The sequence below is a fragment of the Thermobia domestica genome, chromosome 3 (genome assembly GCF_964235325.1).
Source record: "Thermobia domestica chromosome 3, izTheDome1.hap1.1, whole genome shotgun sequence".
Taxonomy (NCBI): Eukaryota; Metazoa; Arthropoda; class Insecta; order Zygentoma; family Lepismatidae; genus Thermobia; species Thermobia domestica.
In genome coordinates this window covers 107,812,559-107,836,109 of record NC_137456.1, presented here as the reverse complement: position 1 = coordinate 107,836,109, position 23,551 = coordinate 107,812,559, and the positions used below count along the sequence as shown (strand labels likewise).

Below are 23,551 nucleotides of genomic sequence, written 5' to 3'. Positions count from 1 at the left end.
TATTGTACAGTCAGTAGAGATGCTGGGTTAGGATGGAAAGATAATGGGTGAGTCAAAATCTGTCACCGATAGGGCATTGCGTCGGAACTAGTGTTAGTTCTGTGTTATCTTTCTATGGAAACATTTTAACCCTCTTTGCGCAAGCGTGCAATTTCATATAACAAATACAGTTATTGAGAAAGAAATTTACATTACACTTGCTCGATAGTCATCGACTGACGTTCTTGTACCGACAGGACCACTATATTCATAAATTTACACCACAATTTAATTTGAAAGTGAGATATTTACGATAGATATGAAAGCAACCAACTAAATTTTGCTTTATTAAGATGTAAGCATCGAGCTGCACTTTGTAACATTCGTGGTCGCTCGGGTGTTTACAACATCCCCAAATAAATTTCATTTTAATCACTCATACGTACTGTTATTAAACGAACTGCAATTAGAAATATGATTTATAAAATTTAACTGTTTTGAAATACTCCACCATTACGTAGAGTGCCAATGTGTATTTGAAGAAAAGTAGGTGGGCCACAAAATACTTTATTTAATGTGGGTTGCAGTAACAAGAAGTTTGAGAACCACTGATCTAGAACATACTCTCATGGATAATAGGTTTACATCAAATTCGCCAAAATTAATACTCATTGTAGTTCTCGAAATCCTAATCGTCAGAAGTGATAATGGGGACAAAACTCAGAAACTGATTCCTATTTCTCTCTCTCTCTCTCTCTCTCTCTCTCTATTTATATATTAGGTGTACTCTAAATTATGTAAGGGCCCGCGGTGGCTCAATGGTAGAACATTCAGCTCTGGTGCATGGGGTCCCGGGTTCAAACCCTGCTTCCACCAAGTGAACTTTGTGGTGGACAAACACCGTGTGTGTGGTTTTCCTCGGAGTTCTCCCGTTTCCTCCCACTTTCTTCATTCTACCATTTCATTCATTTTTCATAAACATCATCTCCTTTAGCCCAGCCGGCATAACCGTGGGACGTAAAACTCAAAAGATTTCATTTCATTTTCTAAATCATGTAAATCATGAATTGTGACAGCAATAAAAATGATCATTTCCTGAACACTGTGACTATTTATCAGCACATTGAAAATTACAATGCTAGTGTGTGTACAAAAATATTTATACAGTAAGATGTTAATTAGAGACTTTCGTTTAACCATACGTGAATTCTTCTCAGATTAGCTTTAAATTCAGACAAATGTGGATAAGTGTGGATAACTTAGAAGATTACTTCCATCTGTTGTAAGAAATTCCTGTTCATTCTTATATTGCATAAGCGAATTCTAGTGCTTATAGCATGACATTTTTGTAGTTCTCATTCATACCCAAATTTCACTTGCAATTTTATTCAGTGTACCGACATAAGCCATTATCACTGTAGAAAGTATGTCGTGTAGGGAAGAAAGGCATTTTGACTGACACTGTTAAAATTAATCCAAATCTATTATATACTTACTAACAAATAATGATAGATGAGATAGTGTCTCATTGATCTATGCACTTGCCTAAGTGTAAGGTGTCCTTGCGTCACAATTAATCGGAACTATCCCGTTTTGAAAAAACAGAATATTGTCCCGATTTCTCGTATTACAACATATATGATATAATATTTATAATTTGCTTTAGCAGCATGATTAATTTGAACTGATCAGTAAACAACCTTTTAGCTCGAAATAATTATAATTCCTGCTTACAATGCTAATATTAGAAAGTTTTGAGTATAATGTCTTAACAGTGTACAGATGAGACGAACAAGATCACTACTAGGAATATTAAGTGTTTCGCTCACCTGTTTCAATTTTAGAAAATATGATAGCTGTAGTGACTTTCACACTTAGTAACTTGACCTATTGAATGCAATATGGACTGCAAGTAAGTATGATTGAAGAAACCAGCATAAGTAAATTATGTACAGTATTTTTGCCACGATGAAACACCATGATGTTTTCTTCTTCTTCTTCTTCTTCTTCTTCTTCTTCTGATTCTGATTATTATTATTATTATTATTATTATTATTATTATTATTATTATTAATAATAATAATAATAATAATAATAATAATAATAATAATAATAATAATAAATGTTCATTACGTAACACTATGTTATTAAGTTTCCAGCTATACAATAAATAATTTTGTTTCACAGTTTCATTTTGTAGTACTATTTTACTGTGATTATTAAGTTATTCTTAATACGTTTCTTTAACTGTCCCAGTTGTAGCATCTGAAATTATGGATACTACCTAAGTGACACCTTTTACTTGTCTATTTATCATTTTTACTTGATTTAATACTTTTCCGCGTCGAAATTAAAATAAAAGAAAAACAACAAAATGATCTTCCACATTAAAAATACGAACAAAGTAGCAAAAATCAATTCAGGTGATTGATATAACACTTACGTTTGCTAACTCAATGGAATATGAAAGAGGCAGCTTAACCACATGCATGATGAACACTGATTAATAAAATGCTCGGACTAAAAATTAGATACATTTCTTAAGAACATAACTCCGAATATTTTCAGAAAATTAATGATACACATTATATCCAATGGGTTTGTAAGTCAAATTTATTAAGATTATACAACTATTTGTTTACCATTCATACGCACAATTAAAACCCTGACCTGGAGAAATTTGATTTAGAAAATTCACAAAACAACGAAATTATTTCAACAGACAAACAAATATGGTACCAATTAAAGTTCACTTCTATCTGGGATGATATACAATTCATGATTTAATAATTTTAAATATTATTAACTAGCATTACTGTGATGTTATGTTAGATAACTCTGACAGACACATGGAAGAGTATAGAAATTTTTATTCCAATGCTTTAATTTTTGTACATTTAGGGAAATCTAAGTAACTGAAAGTACGAGATATCAGATACTTTCTTAAATATACCTAGGTATATATATTCATCTCTTTCCGTTTTGTAACACCTGTTGCTAAACAGAAATATTTACTGTAAATTACACTTTAACATTTCTTAATCACATAGTATTAAATTAGTTTAACATAAAACCTGAACTTTAAAAATATAATCGACCTTTAAAAATAAATATAAAATTCTCACACCTTTCTTCATCATAGTCAAGCTGGTGAATTACAGTTTTTTAATACAGTTGAGAAATCAGTTTCTCAGTTAAACTACAGTCTTTTGTTACCTCTGTACACTTTATTGCACTTGTGGTGAATGAACTTTGAGCAAATGAGACTTCAGTTGTTGCTTGCGATTGAAGCCTTTCGGACAAAAAAGGCAAGTAAAAGGTCTTTTGTCTGCATGAAGTACAATATGCGATTGCAAAGTCCCTTTCAAAGCGAAACTTTGTGAACACACAGAACATGTAAATGGTTTTTCTCCTGTATGGCAGCGTATATGCCTTTTAAGATCGTACGAATCAAGGAACTTTTTGAAGCACCATGGGCACACGTGTTTCTTTATTTTATTTGTTATACATTTTCTTTCCATTTGAGCGACAATAGAAGAGATTGTGCTGCAAATAGAAAAGAAAAAGAAGTGTGTTTTAGAAGTTAATAAAATCATTTTCTAAAATTCTAAACAGACTATATGCATACTCAAGAAGTTTTCAAAAAATGGTGCCTTACAAGTACTTCATGTTTAAAGAGAGCTTTTCACAATACCACCATGTAGTAAACAATCACAGAGAAATGTAGAAAAGTTTGATCACTGGAGTGGCGTAGAATGAAAATCTGATCTCTCACTAATTAGTTGAGAGACTTTTATTTATTCATTTTTTTTTCAGTTTTTGTTGATGATATTGTTTTTACTACAAATGAGGTACGAAAACTGTAAAAATATAATTTGACAATTATGAATACAATCTCGTCTATAAGGGATACTATAAGGAGATATCAGAGTTGAGCAAACATACTTTTCAATGGAGTTCAGCTTACTCAAGTTCGAATTTTAACATGACTGTAAGTTTACATTTTGTCTGTACAAAAGTACAGAAGTGAATATATTGTACCGCTGTAGTTTTAACAAAGTTTTTACGATTTTTAAACAACTAAAATAAAGTAATTTAATTTTATTAGAAGTCGAAAAACTTAATTTTTAAAATTAGAGCGCTACAGCTATTTTTCTTCGTAAACTGAATGCAAAATATGGGAATTTTTTTCAATATTTTTCCCTTTATTAGCATGCGAATACACAAGTTTTCTGCATTATTAGAATTCAATATTTGGAAATTCACTTTTTTTAGACCCAGCTACTAACATTGTAAAGATGCAAACAATTCCAATACTATTACTTAATTTTTGAGTTGGCACAACACAGCTGAATTCAGGAAGCAAAAATAGACCTATTTGCTAAGTCTGACATAAATGTTACATTCCTAATGTCACCATAACATTATCATAATCGGGAAAGTTTTGGCGGAACTTTCCAGGTATTTTTTTTCTTTTACTCTAATTTTTTTTTCCACTAGTCATCTCTCAGAATAAAACAGAAACATTTCATAAGTAGAAAAGCTAACTGAATTGACGGAGAAATTTATAAGACTCCTACTTATACTTTTCTTTTTCAATTTCTGCAGCATACAGATGAGGTATGCAGTCACTTTTACTTCAAATAGTATAATTTTCTTGAATATGAATATTACTAATATTAATCCTTAGAATGTCGAATATTATTCCTCTTCATTATTTGCTTTCATTTGGAATCGTACGTTCTTCTTTCTTCATACATTGCGCCAACAGATGTAACCATATGACCGCAAACATAAATCCAAGTACAATACTAAAGTTGAAATTGTATCAAAGTAAGTTGCATCAAGTATTTGTTATTACAGCGACGATTATATTCTAATTGATATATTATTAAAAAATCACTTAAAAATAAAAAATACCCAAGAAACGGTGTATCAAAGAATAAAAGGTATTAAAGGTGAGTATGAAAAATCTGCTACTTATCCAATCTGTGTTTTTTTGAAGCACTCGAACGTACTTTCAACGTAAAAAAAAAAAAAAAAAAAAAAAGTAAAAATCGGTGCACAGCTTTATTACAGTGGGAGATGAAAAAATCCCAAATATTACCTCTCTCCTCCTGAAAGTGTCCCCATACAGGGTGTTCAAAAATGCCAAAAAACGGCATTTTTTCAGTTACAGTGATTATTAAAAATTGTCATAAAATGGTTAATATATGCACTAGAGACGTGAAACATACACCATTGGAAAGTTTAAAGATTGCTCTACAAGTTTTACTAAATTTTAAAAACCTGTAAAATAAAAAAAATAACACTTCAAAAATTCAAATTAAGATTTGAATTTTGAATTTGCCATAGAAATGTCCCTTTGAATTTCTTCAAAATTGTCCACATTGTAGTCTCATATGTGTACTAAAACACCACAAAGTTGCATTTTAGGCACTCAATGGAATCCGATTCAAAATTCAACATAAACCAAGCATTGCACGATATTGACCATGTGAATATCTGGGTTCAGATCGATAACCATTTGCCTGGAACTATTTACCTGCAGCATCAAAGGAATTTATATTTAATTTCATTTGTTTTTTGATATATTCATTTGAATTTTCACAATTATCCACCTTTTGAGTTATTTAGAGAGGTATTACGTTTCCAAACAGTACTTAATACAGGTCATTATTCTTGTTAGTCAGTATGGATGTTTCGAAATTTATGTTGACTACATTGCTACATGTTATTTTCATTCCTTTGTTTCAGGATTGCTATTACAGAACATATTATGAAAGGGAGGGATATATTTTCCTCCCTTTCACAATATTTGTATCAAAGGTGTTATGAAACACAGCGACACTGCTCACAATCACTTCACACACTTTCAGCACAAACAATTAGTCAATAAATTCTTTGTGACAGCAAGAGCAGGAGAGAAGGAAACCAAGAACTCCAGTCAATTCAATCTTGTGTCAATAAGTTTATTACACTAGAAGACAAGTGTTGTATATGTTTCAAATATTTTCAATTAAGACGTACTTTCGATTTTTTTAAATTGAATTTTCTAAATAATAATTACATTATTCTGCAAAATTTATTCACTTGTCATATCTAAACGATCACTATTGCATCTGTTATTGTATGTTCTTACATCTGAAATTAGAAGTAGCGAGAGCACTACATTTTCTTACATAGAGGCACGAACTGACATTTTACATAACTCCTCTATATGGTGAATGAGTGCTTTCTACAATTTCATGAATTCAGTAGCTCCAGATATTGATATATTTGCAATGAATGAAAATCTTTTTAAAATTGTACGTAATGTAATGAATGGAGACAGTACGGTACTGTAAACACAGTGTACACAGTGTACACAGTGTACTCAAAGTAAACGTATTTACAATTCCCTTAATATTATACGCAATATGTAATTGGGCAAAATTTTGTTGTATTGAAACGAATAAACAGAAAAATGAACGCATTTTTTGAATTTCAAACAACCGTAAATATCTTCCACACTTAATTTATTTTCGTACTATTGCCACATTCTCGTAGCACAGTAATTGATTCTTCGAGACATACGAACGTGCTGATATGTTGCGGCCACTTATTGAGAATTTCTAAGAGAGGTTATCAAACTTATTTTGAACATAAAATTTAATAAAGTATCAAGAGCGATTAAAATATGAATGCTCTATGAAGAATGCTCTATGCTCTATGCTCTATGTCTAGAAAGAAGTTTCTGTGGATGCTTAGAGATTTTCTAGCTTTTCCTACCTGTCATTAATCTATCATTCAATTGCAGTTACCATTTGTCTTCTCTTAGTTAGAGGGTATAACTGGGAGATATACTTAAAATAAAATATAGAAGTATAAAATTACAAATCTCACCGGACGGTGACCAATATGTGTTTTCCATATCTCCGGACTTGTTTGAAGTACATCAGATAGTGTGCGTGGGTTTTCTGAGGGTTCTCCCGTTTCCTCCTCCTTTCTTCATTCTACCATTCTCTCATCATCACCATCTCCTTCAGCCTAGTCGGCATAACTGTGGGACGTAAAACTGAAAGATTTCATTACAACACAAGTCGGAGTTACATATTTTTAAGCGGGATTGTCAACTTTACCAGTGTGTATCATATCTCCAGAAAGGTTTAAATTATCAAATTTCTGTAAACGGCATTACAATCTTTACGTTTATTGAAAACTATCTACTGATTGGATGTGATATGTATCCAATCAATTTTGTTAGGATTAAAGCCTTTTGAAAAAGATAATATTCAATCCCTTATTGCTTTGTTTCTATTTATTTGAAATAGTCTTATCATGATCATAGTAGACCCTACTTAACACTAAGATACTTTAGATGTACACTCTTCCGTCCATCTCACTTGCACTATTATTGTTATAGAGGTCTCCTTTACGTTTGAGATCTTTAGCGCTCTTAGTTTCTAACATTGAATAATTAATGTAGTACTGTAAGTTTTCGTTTACAGGTAGATCCGAACTATGCAATAATCTGGCGTAATGTCATTTGAAAAAATACAATTTTATGTCGGGTTAGCAACATTGTTAATCTGGTAATACTAATATAAAATGCGTCAAGCAATATCCTTCTGCCGATATTTGCATCGTACAAAATTTTAGGTGCTATTAATAATAATAATAATAATAATAATAATAATAATAATAATAATAATAATAATAATAATAATAATAATAATAATAATCCGTCAGCTTAAAAATTACAAGGATGTTTCAAGAAATTATCCATTCTATTTGGTCTAGGAATTAATTCGTGCGGGTGGACAAGAGATGGCGCAACGAACGGAGCGTCCCACAGTTCCGTGTATCCACACATGTGTTGCAAACCCCTGTCATCGCGTATCGTTCGTAGTATAGGGCAGTGGATTAAAGCGTCAACAACACCAGTTTGTAGTTAAGTGAACATGGCGCAATTTGTGCCTGATAAAGTGTTTTTGCGGGGTGTCCTGCTGCATTACTTTAACATGCAGAAAAGTGCGACTGAAAGTCATCGTATTTTGGTGGAAGTGTATGGTGACCATGCTCTAGCTGAGCGAACGTGTCAGAAGTGGTTTGCACGGTTTAGAAGTGGTGATTTCGGCTTGGCAGACCAAGAGCGAGCTGGACAGCCAAAAAAAATTTCAAGACGAAGAATTGACAGCATTGCTCGAGCAGGATTCGTGTCAAACGCAGGAACAACTTGCAGCAGCATTAGGCGTTGATCAAACAACAGTCTCCAAACGCTTGAAAGCCATGGGAATGATTCAAAAGATGTCACATTGGGTTCCACATGAATTGAAAGACAGAGACGTTGAAAGACGAAAAACCATTTGCGAATTGCTGCTTCAACGACAGAGCAGAAAGGGGTTTCTGCATCGAATTATTACGGGTGATGAGAAGTGGATCCATTACGAGAACCCTAAACGAAAAAAGGCCTGGGTGAAACCAGGTGAACCAGGTCCATCACAACCAAAACGAGATATTCACTGTGCAAAGGTTATGCTGTGCATATGGTGGGATATGAAAGGTGTGGTGTACTATGAGCTGCTGCAACCGGGTGAAACTATGAATGGAGAACGTTATCGACGACAATTAATGCGTTTGAAGCAAGCTCTGGCCAGAACACGACCAGAATGGGAGAACAGACATGATAAACTTATTGTTCAACATGATAACGCTCGCCCACATGTTGCAAAACCGGTCAAAACCTATTTAGAAAATGTCGGATGGGAAGTTTTACCCCACCCGCCGTATTCACCAGACGTTGCTCCTTCGGACTACTACTTGTTCGATTGCATGAACAACGATTTGATTGGACAGCGGTTTACTTCTTCAGAAGATATCGAAACATGGGTCTCTGACTGGATCGCTTCCAAGGATGAGGACTTCTTTCGCCACGGAATCCGTACATTGCCTGACAGATGGGCGAAAGTGGTGGCTAGCGATGGACAATATTTTTCTTAAGGTATTTATGTATTTTTTGTTTGTACTACAGCTTCAATGTGTGCGTACCAACCGCACGAATTAATTCCTAGACCAAATAAATATGCATGGTGTTTGGAAACAACACCAAAAGCTATTGGGGTGATATTCCTGACATCAAAATAAGACAAAGTATAAATTAACCTGCCTCCTTTTGGCACTATGACCGGCCGAAAATTTGTCGGAAAATGAGAAAATGAAACATAAGCACGGGAAAATAAGTTAAGTGCATTTTAAGAGAATGAGGAAAAAGAGAGTCTCAAAATAAATACCATAGAGAAGGCAAAGGTGTATAAAAAATCGACTGTGCATTAATTCAGGAACCACGCCAAGGATACCGGTATAGTCTGCAATATGAGGTAAGATAATAAAAAAGTTAGGAAATGAGGTAACATACAGTACAGTGAGGTGGCAATGAAAAATAATTTTTAAAACAACACAAAATACAAAAGAAACTATGTGCGAGCGAAAGACGTTTTATCCAGACAAGACATTAATAACAAAAGTTACAAAAAACTGCGAAACCAAACGCAATGTGCATACATATTCTATATTTGTCGTATTGTTAAGTTATACACTGGCATGATGCGTCTACCGCAATTAAAATTCTTCCTCCGAGAGTTTATTTTGTCTTTAGATAAATTAAATTAATTCCCTATCAAACATGTCTAACAGTTTTCCTCTAATTTATATTGTACTTATTTATTGTTTATTTTCTCTCATTGTACTTTTGGTAGAACAGAACAACGATTTGGTACTCAGTAAGGTGTGTATCTACCAGCTGAGAGGCTATATTAAATCTCTGGTGGGAGCGGGAATTATTTTTTTCATGTTAACTTTGTTTCAATACGGACCAGAGTTTCACCCCAGCCCTTGTAAAATGGGTACCTGAGGAAACCTAAAAGTAAGTACGACAGCAGCGTTGTCTGATTACATCACCTGCTGTGTGTGCCGAAGTCTAGTAAGGATGGAGTTCTATCACCATTCAGCTCCGTAAGACCTATCACCGTTAGAGGCACCCTTTAGCTTTAGCTTTAATTTGATAGAATACCACATGAATTTAATGATTTCTTTGGGGCCTACAATTGCGCCGCCCCTGCACCCCACCCAACTCTGCATTAATGAAATTTACGATAAAAATAATAAATATTCCTTCTTATAAGACATTTGATTTCCGAGTTATTGCTGTTTTCATATTTTTCCGACAAATCTTCGGCTGGTCATAGTGCCCAAAGAAGACATTTATATACTCAGGTTGGTCTATATTTTAAGTTTTATTTTGATATTACGTATCACCTCCCTAAAGCTTTTGATTTTTTTCGAACATCCGGTACAAACCTAGTCTTGGAGTAGTTGATCACTAAGGCCTGGTTTCTACGATATGTCATATATTTATCATGACATCCTTTTACATGTCTAACTAAATATAAACACATTTCTGACTCTTGTGAACAAGAAGATACGCTTTTCATTGGCCATATAAATGCATAGCTGAACCATATTTTAGCTGTAGATCATATTTAGGGTCGTCTAAGTGATAATAAAGCATATTTTTGGTCATATTTTAGGTGAGTTTCACTTATCACTCAGAAATATACTTGTCAATATTGGCTCCGAGGTTATTTGAAACTGTCTTGCTTAGAAATATTTATCCTTGAATGGGATTTGAAAAAATAGTGTACAGTGTAAGGGGTAACGATTCTTGGACTGGCGTAGCATCAACCACTTATCAAATAAATAAATAAATAAATCACCACTTCTGTTTGTTTTTCTCTTTCTCCTTACCTGCAGTGATACCTGAAGTCCAGTTTCTGTTGCATATTTGTTGAAATTTTATTTATTTATTTATTTATTTTTACCACATTGATAAAAACTTTCAACACACGAGGATGAAAATAATGCTGTGAAAATACCAGTAATCCAATGAGTATGATTGGAGGTATAATCATAGGAGAATATTACCCCCGCACCATCCCTGAAATTATCACTAGTACTTATGATAAGTCCCGCTTTTTTTTTTTTTTTTTAAGCTAAGCTACAGATATTTTTCGAGTATGAGGTATATTCGACTTTCGTTTGAAGTTTCTCGTCAGAGAAGCGGCATCACTGCCTGTACCTCCAAGATGCCTAAAAATCTTGATCAGCAGAGTGAAGTTACGTGGTGTTAATTATATTCTAGGTCATATTTTGCCACATTTATGGCATAAATGCATGTTTATTTTCAAAGCTTTTAGACCTTAGAAATCAAAGCCCTTTTGATCACAATTAAACCGACATGCGTTTAATTTGCTAATGCTATGTACAATATGGACCAGTATTTCAATTTCCATTACACGATCTATGGAAATCATATTGCTTTAAAACCACGTAACTTGTGATTTTAACAATTCAAACTGTAAGCACTCTCACAGTACAAAGTTTATTCAGTGTAGTTCAAACTGTCTGTAACTTGTTCAATCTGGCAGGAACTAAGATGAAAAGTACATGGGGACATTTTCTGGCTACCATTAAACAAGGACAGTTAACACAGCAATTCTTAATTATCTCACCACCTAGTGCTAGTCTTTGTAAGTTTCAACTCTTTCAGTATTTGCCTCCATTCAGTATCCCCCTCTATTGGAGGGGGGGGGTTCTTTTCAATTACCCATTTGTCCTTGGACTGTTAACACACTTCAAGTCTTTACGAACTCATCAGCCTATCTATTGACTGTTTTCTCTGTGATTTTGCTTTTTTCCTGCATTACCAGGATGTGAAAAACCCATGTGATACGTTGTGATTTGATGGATCTAAATGTTGATTCTCTATTATACAGGGTGTTAATGAACTATACCGACAAACTATAAGAGATAATTCCTTACATCAAAATAAGAGAAAAAGTTCATATGGACCCGTGGGGAGAAGTGCATAATTTCAGAGCTAGGGCTGTCCAAAATCGCGAAAAAGCCAAATTTCAACAGGCCCTATTTTGAATTTCAAACGATGGCTGGTGGTCCTTATCAGTGCAAAGGAAGTCACGCATACGCAATCCAAAAATGCATATTTCATTAATTTTCAGTGTACAGAGTATTCCATACAGGGCGAAATTCCCAGACATGCCTTCAACCAAATTTTAAGATAGGGTCGAACTTTATGATTGGTCCAAAGTAGGCAAACGATAAGCCTTGAAAACAGTAAACACGGAATCCTCTGCGCGATGTCAGAAGTGTTCATGATCGTCAGCAGCACGGTTTCTCGTACTCGAGAAAACACACAGTGAGATGTTTTCTTTCACGCTTATAAGTGAAGAAAACGTGAAATATACCATGACGCAATACATCGCATCACACATTATTTCGAACACACACACACAAACACACACACACACACACACACACAAAACCATGGAGTTGCCGATTCCTAACACTCCGACTTCTCTCCGAAGAATTGGATGTTCATTGTTGTCCAAGGCTTAACTTCTGCCTTCTTTTGACCCTCCTTGAAATCAAGGTATATCTGAAAACTCTATTGAGAACATATCTGAGAATTACACCCTGTAGAGTACTCTGTATACCTATTGAAAATTGACGAAATATGTACTTTTGGATCGTGTACGCGTGGCTTCCTTTACGCTGATGAGGACCACCATCCACTGGTTCTGGAATTTGAAATAGGGACTGTTGAAATTTCGCTTCTTCGCGATTTTGTACACTCTAGCTCTGAAACTATGCACTTTTCGCCATAGATCCATATGAACTTTTATTTTGATGTGAGGCATCACTTCTTACAGTTTGTCGGTATAGTTCATTAACACCTTGCATAATTATTTTTCATTGATCTCGCTTTGAAACTATTTACAACATAAGTGGCCTTGAAACCGTTCACAGTGTAAAGTTTCATCATTCTAACATAACAATCCTTGGGGAAATTAATGCTAACATTTACAACAGCTTTTCGTCCACTATTCCCCAAAGAAATTGCCAATGACAACTACTTCTCTTTAAAGCCATCTACTTCATAATCACTATTGAAAGTGCAATATTCACTTAATACAGCTCAAAACGTCTCAGACTAGTTTGATGGTTGTTAATGCTAATAAATGGTAAAATATTTAAATAAAGAATGTATACATATATAAAACATAGTTTTATTCAATTCTTGAACCAAATACTAATGCAAAAACATAAATGTGAAGATTATATAAAAGAATATTTATTTTTAATCAGAAATTAGAAATTACATATTCATTTACTTGAACGTGAAGAAGACAATTCGTTATCCAGGGTTGTTTCAGAATGCATTTGTTCCGACCACATTAATGTAGACATTTATATTAGATTTTTGTAAAACTAAAAAGCTCTATATTACGTAAGCATGGGAAATGGGTGAACTATCATCTACTGCTACTACCACTACCACTATTATTATCATCAAAATCATGTCATATCTTCTGCTGTATCTAAGTATACTTGTGCTCTGGCTAACCAAATAATAACAAACAAAAGTATGATTTCAAGATAAATATGTATGAAGCTTAGATAACTTGAAATTTTATGCTCTGCAATTGACTTGTGAAACTACACGTATATTTAAAATTCTAAATAGCAGTATGAATTTTGGCTAACAAAATTGGGATATTTAACTAAATTTACTTGTAATATATAGGATATATAGTGAAAGCCAAAGTTTTCATTTACATATATATATATATATATATATATATATATATATATATATATATATATATATATATATATATATATATATATATATTCATATAATATGGTTTATGCTGTGACTCGTCAGTTTTGATTCCGTAGCAAAAGTTCTTCCACAGTTTTTACAGGAAAATGGTTTTGTCGGCGAATGCAACATCACAAAATGAGTTTTGAGGTTGCTCTTTACGCTGAAACTCCTTTTGCAGATGGAACAGCTGAATGGTTTCTCTCCTGTGTGAGTGCGTAAATGATTTTTTAGTTCAACTGGTCGGTAGAAACGTTTGTTGCAGTAATTGCAAAGATGTTTCTTTACTACTCCCTTTGATTGTTTTTCAGTTCCATTCGATGCATTATAAAGGCAAATCGAGCTGTAAATAGAATAGATACTCATATAAGGCATGTGATTATTATTATTATTATTGTTATTATTTATGTCATTCAAACTCGAAATGAGTAAAGATATGAAAAGATGTATAAAAATGATACAAAACTTCAAAATTAATCTTTACAGACTAGTGCATGCAGAGGTGCAGAGGTCCTATTAAACGTTTGCAAGGACTTGGGTTTAGAAATAAATGCAGACAAAACTAAATACACGGAAGTCCGTCGGGATCGTAATACTGCAAATTATGGATGCGTTGCAATATCAAACAATACTTTCGATAAAGTGAATACTTTAAAATTTCTAGGATCAATATTAACAGACCAGAACCACATTTATGAAAAAATTAAATGTCGACTAAAAGCAGGGAGTTCGTGTTATTATTCAGTTCAGAACCGGTTGTCATCGCGAATTCTGACAAGGAATTTAAAGCTTAAATTATATAAAACGATAATCATGCCTGTTGTGCTGTATTATTTGCGAAACATATTCGCTTACTCTGAGAGAAGAACGCTGACTGCAACTGTTTGAGAACAAGATCCTAAGACGAATATTCGGACTCAAGAGAAACGGGAATCGTGAATAGCGGAAACTTCATAACGAGGAACTACATAATTGAAGGGTAAGGGGAAAAAACAAGGAATGTCCATGTATGTGCTTTATCGGGTTCTTTGTCCTATCTGTTGGTGACTCTTGGTACTATTTGACTGTATATGCTATGCATGCGTAGATGTATAAATGTCCATATGAAAAGGGGCAAAAGATTTTAACTAACTCTATTCTTTTTACGCGGTTTTCAATATTAAAACGCCGTTTTCTCTAAAATGCAGTTTTGTGACATTCCTTCTTTTTCCGCTTACCCTTCAATTTATATCGTTTACCAAACATTGTTAGGGTAATCAAATCTAAGAGGCTTAAGTGGGTAGATCAGGTAGCGAGAATGGAAAAAAGTAGGAACGCTTTCAAAGTTTTAACTGGAAATCCAATCGGAAAACGACCGTTAGGAAGACCTAGGCACAGATGGGAGGACAATATTAAGATGGATCTAGCAGAAATAAGAATACAAAGTAGCAACTGGATCCAGTTAGCTAAGGATAGAATCAATGGCGAGCTTTTGTGAACGCGGCATTGAACCTCCGCGTTCCATAGGCCATATAGTTAGTTAGACTAGTGCATGTGCTGGCATTTGGAGCATAGGTTAAATAATAAAAGTTTGTATAATTAAACAAATGTAAATATAGTGCGACAATGATAAATTATATTATGATATTAATCAAACTAGAGTAGCTATCTGATTGTGATGGACCACAATTAATGTGACAGTTAAGTTGTACTGTTTTAAATGAATTAAAGTTATCCTGTACTAAGTGGTATCTTGTCCACAATATAAATAATATAGGGCACCATAATATTCCATTAAAAACAGATTTCATTCATTCTTATTAAACTGTATGTTCACGTTCTCATCCAATCATCTAATATTGTCAAAGATAGGAATTAACAAAAAAGAAACTTTCGTTGACAATTAAAGTTAGCATTCAAGATCGAAAGAAACTAATCTACATTAAATATATTTCTTATTTGTTAACTCCTATCTCTGATAATCAATCAATCAATCAATCAATCAATCAATCAATCAATCTATCTATCTATCTATCTATCTATCTATCTATCTATCTATCTATCTATCTATATATATATATATATATATATATATATATATATATATATATATATATATAATCAATTCCTCAGGACGATGAGTGGACGGAGTAACCATTAGTTTAAACGGGGAAAAAATAAGAATAATTTTGAAATATCTTTAGTATTAGTATTTGTGGATTAATATGTTCCAGGATGCAATAGTGAATAACTTTGTACAAAGCATCCAATATATTCAGAATAATAATTTGATCAATCTGTATATTGATTATAATTGATAATCGACATTAAAAATTGTAACTATATTATTAGTAAACTTATATTATTAGTAAATTTTTTACTTTTAAACCAATTATAATATTCTCTACCGTTCCATGTTACTCAGTGTTTAAAATGAGTCAGAAGAGGAGTAAGAAACTTCATGTAAGTTACTTCCGTATTTTAACACTTAATTTGTTGTTCCATGATAATTGCTTATATTTATAAATGCAGAAATAAAATAGACACGAACTCAGGTAAAGTCAAACGAATGTGGAAAAAATTAGTTTGAAATATTATCCATTTATCTCAAGTACATGTTCTTCATACACTCTTTATAAATTTTCCGGCACAGTTTCTCCCTCAACGCAGTGAAGGCTGAATTTTCACAGCCTTTTCCTGAGCTTCCAAGAGTGTGCCGAGAGACAATCACTTCCTCATTGCTGTCAGCAAAAAACTATTTAGAGTAGTTCATAGAGTTTTTATTAAAGCGACGGTCAAAGTACAAACGATTTTAAACGAAAACAAAGCAGAAATATACGAAACATTTGCCGCTTGCCTTCAGTAATTTTTACATATTGATGGAATAGACAGAAAGGATTAAAAAATAATTTTATTATCAATAGTATTAATATGCAGATGGGGTAGATTTTTTTTCCTTCATAATTCAAATGTCAAAATAGCTATTTTCGTAAAAATATGTACACTTGAACAGTAATAGTATATTTTGTTGTAAGCTGTTCTGCATTACAAATATTTTGTATTAATACATTGATATTTTTGTAATGGGTGTAGTAGATACCCTGAGTTTCTCTGTTTGATTTGATGAATTTGTACTAAATACCCATCCAGTTTTTACTTGTTTATTTCAAGCAGTAATGCGATGTGTTCTGCTAGTTACGTATTTTCGTGTTGAGTAAAGTGTTACGTTCTGCAGATAATTAATTGATTTTTCTTTAGATAACCTTCATCCAAAAAATTGTTTATCCAAGAGTAATAACGATTTTATAATGCAAGAATAAATATAAGAATTCTCCTGCTTCATAAAATGTAAAATAAACTGCAAAAGAAGATATTGCATAGATCAATATTTTCTATCAAGTATTTCAGCCAACCCATTTCGAAATTCACGCTGTATTACTGGAGCCTATCGCATTTGAAAATTCTGTGTAACATTATATATTAAAAAGAATGGAAAAAATATTGAGAAAGGATTGACGTGTTTAAACTAGCACAGTGTTATGTTCTGTACACTCGTTGTCAGAGTTACTAGACCATACATTCCAGTAATAATTTGATAGTAAATCTCTCTAAACGTATCGTAGAGATCAAAGACAAGTGTAAAAATGTTAATTCCTTTTTGTAGATTCAAACTCAGACTTTGAATTATATTTTTGTGATTAAATTTGTTATTGTTCTTCACCTTGAAAATTGGAGTTTAAATTTTTGCATATATGTATGAAGCCAATTGTGAATGTGATAAATCATAGATTGGATGACGAAAATGAAAATAGATATCAAGATTAAGAAACATGTCAGATATACGAGTGAAGTGGACACAGCAGTTCCTGAATATGTCACAACACAAAATTAAAGGTATTAAAGTTCTACATAAAATCATCTCATTTGTGAAAAGAAGTATGTCAAAATTGTATTTTATCAAAACTAACAATACAGGAATAAGTTTGGACAAAACCAACTTAGACCAAAAAAGGCAGTATAATCATCAACTTTATTAACAAGCATTAATTTACAGAAACCAAAAGTTTGCATTTGCAATCCTCTGGGATTTGAATCTACGACAGGAAATTAACATGTTTACTGTATAGCAGTCAATGATTTCTACGATACTTTGTTCTGGAACTGTATATAGGAATTTGTCACCAAATTATAACTGAAGTACGTGATTTTGCAACTCTGAATGTTATATACAGAAACATGCACCATATTAGTTTCAACAATAACTGAATGTTATATACGGAAACGTGTAAATATTTTTTTCTTCATTCACTGTGTTATAATGCCCCCAATACTTCGAATTCTACAGGATTTTCAAATAGTTTACCATAAATGGAAACATATTGAAATGTAGAAAGAGGACGTAACATCTACAAGGACGAAGAATCACTGATTTTAAGAAGAGGGCAGACGCCGTTGAAAAGCAATCGAAATATTACTCAAAAGTTGGACAAATCAGGTAAACTGTTTCACAGTAATTAGAATGCGCGTTAAAGGAGAACTCTGACTTATTAAGATTTCATTCTTTTATTTATTTATTTATTTGATATGTATATATACAGGGTGTCTCAAAAGTCCTCTGACATAGTACAACTCTGTTATTATCAGAGTTACAACAAAATGTATGAGGGGAAACCGTCTCTAAATATGTTTTCCATCTAAAGTGAACGAATTTTTAAAATCGGGCGAGTTGTTTGGGCTGTACACTCTTTATGCGCCTAATGTTAAATGAAAATGCAACATTGCCATTTACCTGAATCCACAACATAAAGTAAATGGGAGCATGTTTGAAATAGGGGCTGGCCATCGACATGTTCGTGTAAAAGACAGCCACTTAATTCACTTATGTTGTGGGTCCAGTGTTATTCAACAGGGGGTATACGAAGGTATTTCTGGGGTTACGTAACCCTAAAATAAGCATATTTCCAATATTTATTGAATAATCATAGTTGGAGAAAATTTTGAAATTTCCCATGTTAATATTTTCGGATGCGCACTTTATCCTCTTGTATATATTCTTGTAATTGGCACAATGATTGTCCTTGTGTCGGGTCTCTATTTTCCCCCTTTTTAATCAACAGAACATCTGTATTAAGTTTAATAAGTTCATTTTGATTTAATTTATTTTAAACAGCTTCAAGGATACACAATTGGATGGCGAACTGTATCTAGGAGTACGTGAGGAAAAAAGGTTGAATAGCACTCCTATAGAGTATACAACTTACAGCCATATCAGTGAAGAAAGAAAAAAAAATCAGTTCCAGTGCTCATTATCAGAGAACATATTTTGTGCGGCGTCCTTTGTCAGATTGAATTTACATTGATTTGTCTTGTTTATTCCTGCCATCATTCAATTTTATGTCCATACTTCTTGGACACACGTCTTTCCAGACTTCGTAATTACATAACACACCTGATATCCAAGTCGTGGAATTTATTTTGGTAGTAAGCATCGACATGCATTTAAGTATACACATTTATAGTGTACATAGTTTTTTTTTTCTAAAATAAAAACAAAATATTACATATTACTTGTAATTTGATGCAAATGAACATAAGGGAAAAGTAATTAATGAGAATTGAACTTATCTTCTATTCAAGATATAAGTTTGAGCGTGAATTTTACTATTATTTTGTACAATAAACGTGGCTTAAGCTGAGCTTCTTTAAAAGGAGCTTACTCAATCTTTTCCTAAGGTTTAATACTTCTTTCAGAGAATTGTATTTTTTTCTTTTTCTTTATTTTATTTTATTTTATTTTATTTATTTATTTATTTTTTTTTTTGTTACAACCCTTGAATCATTTCACATGGTTAGACTCACTTATGTTCCTTTCAGTTTTGAATATTGAATATTTTACAGATTCTCCTTCAAATTGCCGAACTCATTTATTTGTTATTTTGAAAACTAGAAATATATATCGGTTATTGTAGATTCAATGATCGATAGGATTCAATGAAAAAAAAATCAATTAGCATTCATTAGCTATTCTTTCATCAAGGTTATTCTTATTTGTTAATATAAGTAAGTTTGAACTAAAAGTAATTATAAAAGTGCATATCATACACCACACAACAATCTGATAGGGGCATTATGTAAAATATATGTGTTGACAGTTATTTAAAAGACTTAACTTGTGGAGATCAGAAGTGATGAAAAATTTCTTCCTGTTAACTGAAGACTAGAATCTCTCCAAAGATTTTAATAGATCAGTAGAACAGAAATATGATGATTAATAATTATGGTGTCGTAGTTCTATTGAAAAAATATTGCTATTTTGAAATTCCCATTATCAAATGAAATTTTTCTCACAATTCTTTTTTCCTTTCCAATTCAAGTCATGTATAATTTCTTTTAATACAGTTATGCCTACTTATTCCTTTCAGCAGGCTTGGTTGAAAAAGAAAATAATAAACTCTTAACAGAAACGTGACTTACCATGTACCTTCCTTCTTTTCCTTCCTTTAATTGTATATTCCAATCCGCGTTGAGATCATTATCAGAACGAAAAAAGGAGAGCTTCAAGGTAAAGTCACGTTTCTATAAATATCTATCCTATAACTTCAATCAGTAGAAATAAGCTCTTAATTTATGTATCAATAGGGCATCTTAACTTATCAATAAAATATTTTCGTAAAATTAAGAAAAAAATCTTCTGTGGCAATACTTCTATCTGGTATTTCTCATTTCAAAAATATTAGCGTGCAAACTAAATTAAGAAAGATGTTAAGAAGCATATTTAGATGAAGAGAGGCAGTAACAATATTTCGAAAAAAAAGTTTCAGGTTGTAACATGTACTGCGTGGTTAGTTTGAAATGTAGTCGTCTTCTTCATTGTGTTTGTCAGTGATCCCAATACCTGATTTCGATTAGACGCTAAATATTTAAATAATTATAAGTATGTATAATGTATAGAATATTTTCATTTATAATGTAAACCATACAATTAAGATTCATGATTTAAACACCTCGATAAATTAAAAAAAAATGTTTCCTGTAATTAGAAAATAGCCTTGACTATAGAGTAGACAACTAAAACTAAGCAAATCTCAACTGTTAAATATGTTAACGTAATACTCCATGAAAGTTAAAACAACAAAAAAGAAAACTATCGTAAAATTTCACTTTTAAATCCAAACAGTTTCAAATTCCTGTAATTAATAATTACAACACAAAACTATTGAAAATAAGATTTGGATTGAATTTAATTAGAGTTTAGCGTCCCTTTCAGCAATGAAGCTATATGAGACCTGGGGCTTCAGCTTAATATGGAATCCAAACCCGAGTGTCTCACTACGAAGAAAGATTTGTAACTAATTAACAAGAATGATAAAAAAATGGATCAAAAGATTACGATTTTGGCCAATAATTAGTTTTTGGATCAGGGACCACAAAACTTTTGAACGGCCCCTAAATAGAGTTTTCGTATTTTCTACGGAATAAGCACATCATACTGACTTAACTGATAGTTCGGCTTTGGCTACACTATATGTAGTTCCAAATATAAGGCCCACAAGAAAATTTTTGACTGAAATATATTGGATCTTTTGATCCAAAAACAAATTTTCCCGAAGTTTCGTTCCTTTCGTCCGCAAGCAGCAATAATAATAATAATAATAATAATAATAATAATAATAATAATAATAATAATAATAATAATAATAATAATAATAATAATAATCTGCACAATAATATATAACACTGACATATCATCCCTTATTTCCGTACTAGAACACACAAGTTTCACTATGTAACAATAGTCTTTGAACTATAGTTTTTGTTCAAAATAACATGACTTCTATGGGTTAAAATTATAATAAACTTCGAAAGCACATGTAGAAAATATTTGAGAAAAATAAAAAATACAAAGAAATTACATATAACAATTTTATTCATTTTATTCATACTTTCCACAAAGTTTATATATATATGAAAATTTTTAAAGAAAGAACAGAATTATAGCATTACAAGAATCATAATATGATTACATAATTATTACAATAGTATTAATGAACGAATCTTGTAAGTTATGCCTAGTGTGCCAGCTTCATATATATATAATTTCTTGCTTGTCTTCTTTTTCAAGTGTTTTTGTTGATTAGATCATTCCCATGTTATTATTTTTTAAAATAACATAAGTGAATTTTTAAAAGCAAATTTATTCCTTGTTCTTCTAGTTCCTTACCAGTAACAGAAAAAAATCCTTTCTTCGTATGTCTGTGCAATCAGGACTTAAAACGACTTCAATAATTGCTAAATAATTTAACCAAATTACTTCATAAAAGAATACTGAAAATAATGTATAATATAGGCTGAAAGTAATCTTCAAAATTAATATATATGTATAGAAATATTGTTAAAGTTGGAATTGTTGCAAAGTAGTGAATTTTATTTTATTCACAAGTATCTACACACTGCTTCTAATGGGTTTGTGGACTTCGATGTTTAGAGTCTATATAATGCTAGAGGTCAATTAGAATTCTCCAGAGATTTGGGATATTTCTATGCTCTTTTTATTTTCTCGTTATTGGAATAGATCTTTTATTATGGTGTTTTAAATGATTTAGTAAAGAAACTTTTTGGTAAAATTCCTTAGGACACAATTGGCACTTGAAACGTTTGATTCCTTTGTGAATGAGAAAATGTGTTTTTAAGTTCGATTTTTGATTAAAACCTTTGAAACACACGGGACATGTAAATGGCTTCTCTCCAGTATGTGTATAAACATGCCTCTTAAGATCTGACTTAGTATAAAAACTTTTTGTACACCAGCTGCACCTGTGCTGTTTTTTAACTTCCAATAGCCTTTGATGATAAGATGAAAATGAGCTGAAAAAAGAATAAAATATAAATTAATTTATGTACACATGTACATTTATATAATAACTTTTATTCAGATATTTTTTTCTAAAACACATGTCGAAAATATCCAAAAACAAACCAACAAATTATATATTATATCAGATGCTGGCATACTCGAATTCACAAAATTATTGGTAATGCCACCAGAGCATAGAGTTGTAAATAAATGGGATATGTACATTTCTGGAGCTCAAAGACTGAATGTTATTCTACCTATCTTTTACGAGTAATAATATAGTATGTAAGGAGAAGAAGAAAAACTTGTACATAGAATATTAAATAAATAGATGTTTCACTATTTATTTCTAGTTTCATACAGTCTCTGTGCTAAAAAGGGACGCTATACTTCAACAAACAACAACACATGTATTTCAGAAACAATGAATTCAGATGAAGCGTCAAACTATCTTAAGGGTTTTACACCGGGTAAGCCTACCAGGTTTTTAACTTGGTTTGTGTCGCACATAGTATATATATATATATATATATATATATATATATATATATATATATATATATAAACAGACATAAAATCGCGTGCACCAACTTCCAAAATTTATCGAAAGAGGTCTGTCTAGATCGGGAGCCAACATTTTTAACTAGTCCGATACTTCTAAATTCGGGTTCGTTATGTAAATAAGAAAATACGAAAATTTTAATTATTTCCTTCTACAAATGATATTGAGAATTTATCCATCCAATCATAAATCAGCTGCACTCTTTTACCTTCTAAACTTAAGAAACATAATTTTGTCAAAATATTAAATACCATTATAAGTAAATTCTGAATATTTTTAAATGATGGAAATTTTCAACTTCTGTGATAGACCAGAAATGGTATCCAGATCGGAAGTCAAACTTTTTAAATGTAATAAAGACATTTTTGCTTCACATTTGAAAAGTACGCAAAACAACAAGACATTTTAGTTTCAAACATTTACCCATGTTTCTCTTGTTTCTAGAGTAATCTTGAAA

The 23,551-nt window shown here is 32.0% G+C and overlaps 1 protein-coding gene across 6 annotated transcripts in view; it reads right to left on the bottom strand.

Annotated features, from left to right (window-relative positions):
* Positions 1-23,551, bottom strand: part of LOC145680652 (uncharacterized) — a 407,115-nt gene that overhangs the window by 42,979 nt on the left and 340,585 nt on the right. The window contains exon 4 of one of the 6 annotated variants that reach the window (XM_081751398.1): positions 21,698-22,543. The exons of the other annotated variants lie outside the window; for them this stretch is intronic. Coding sequence (XP_081607524.1) covers positions 22,228-22,543 — 316 coding nt within the window. The 3' untranslated portion in view covers positions 21,698-22,227. Of the gene's footprint in view, positions 1-21,697; positions 22,544-23,551 lie in introns of those variants that run through there. 6 annotated transcript variants of the gene reach the window in all.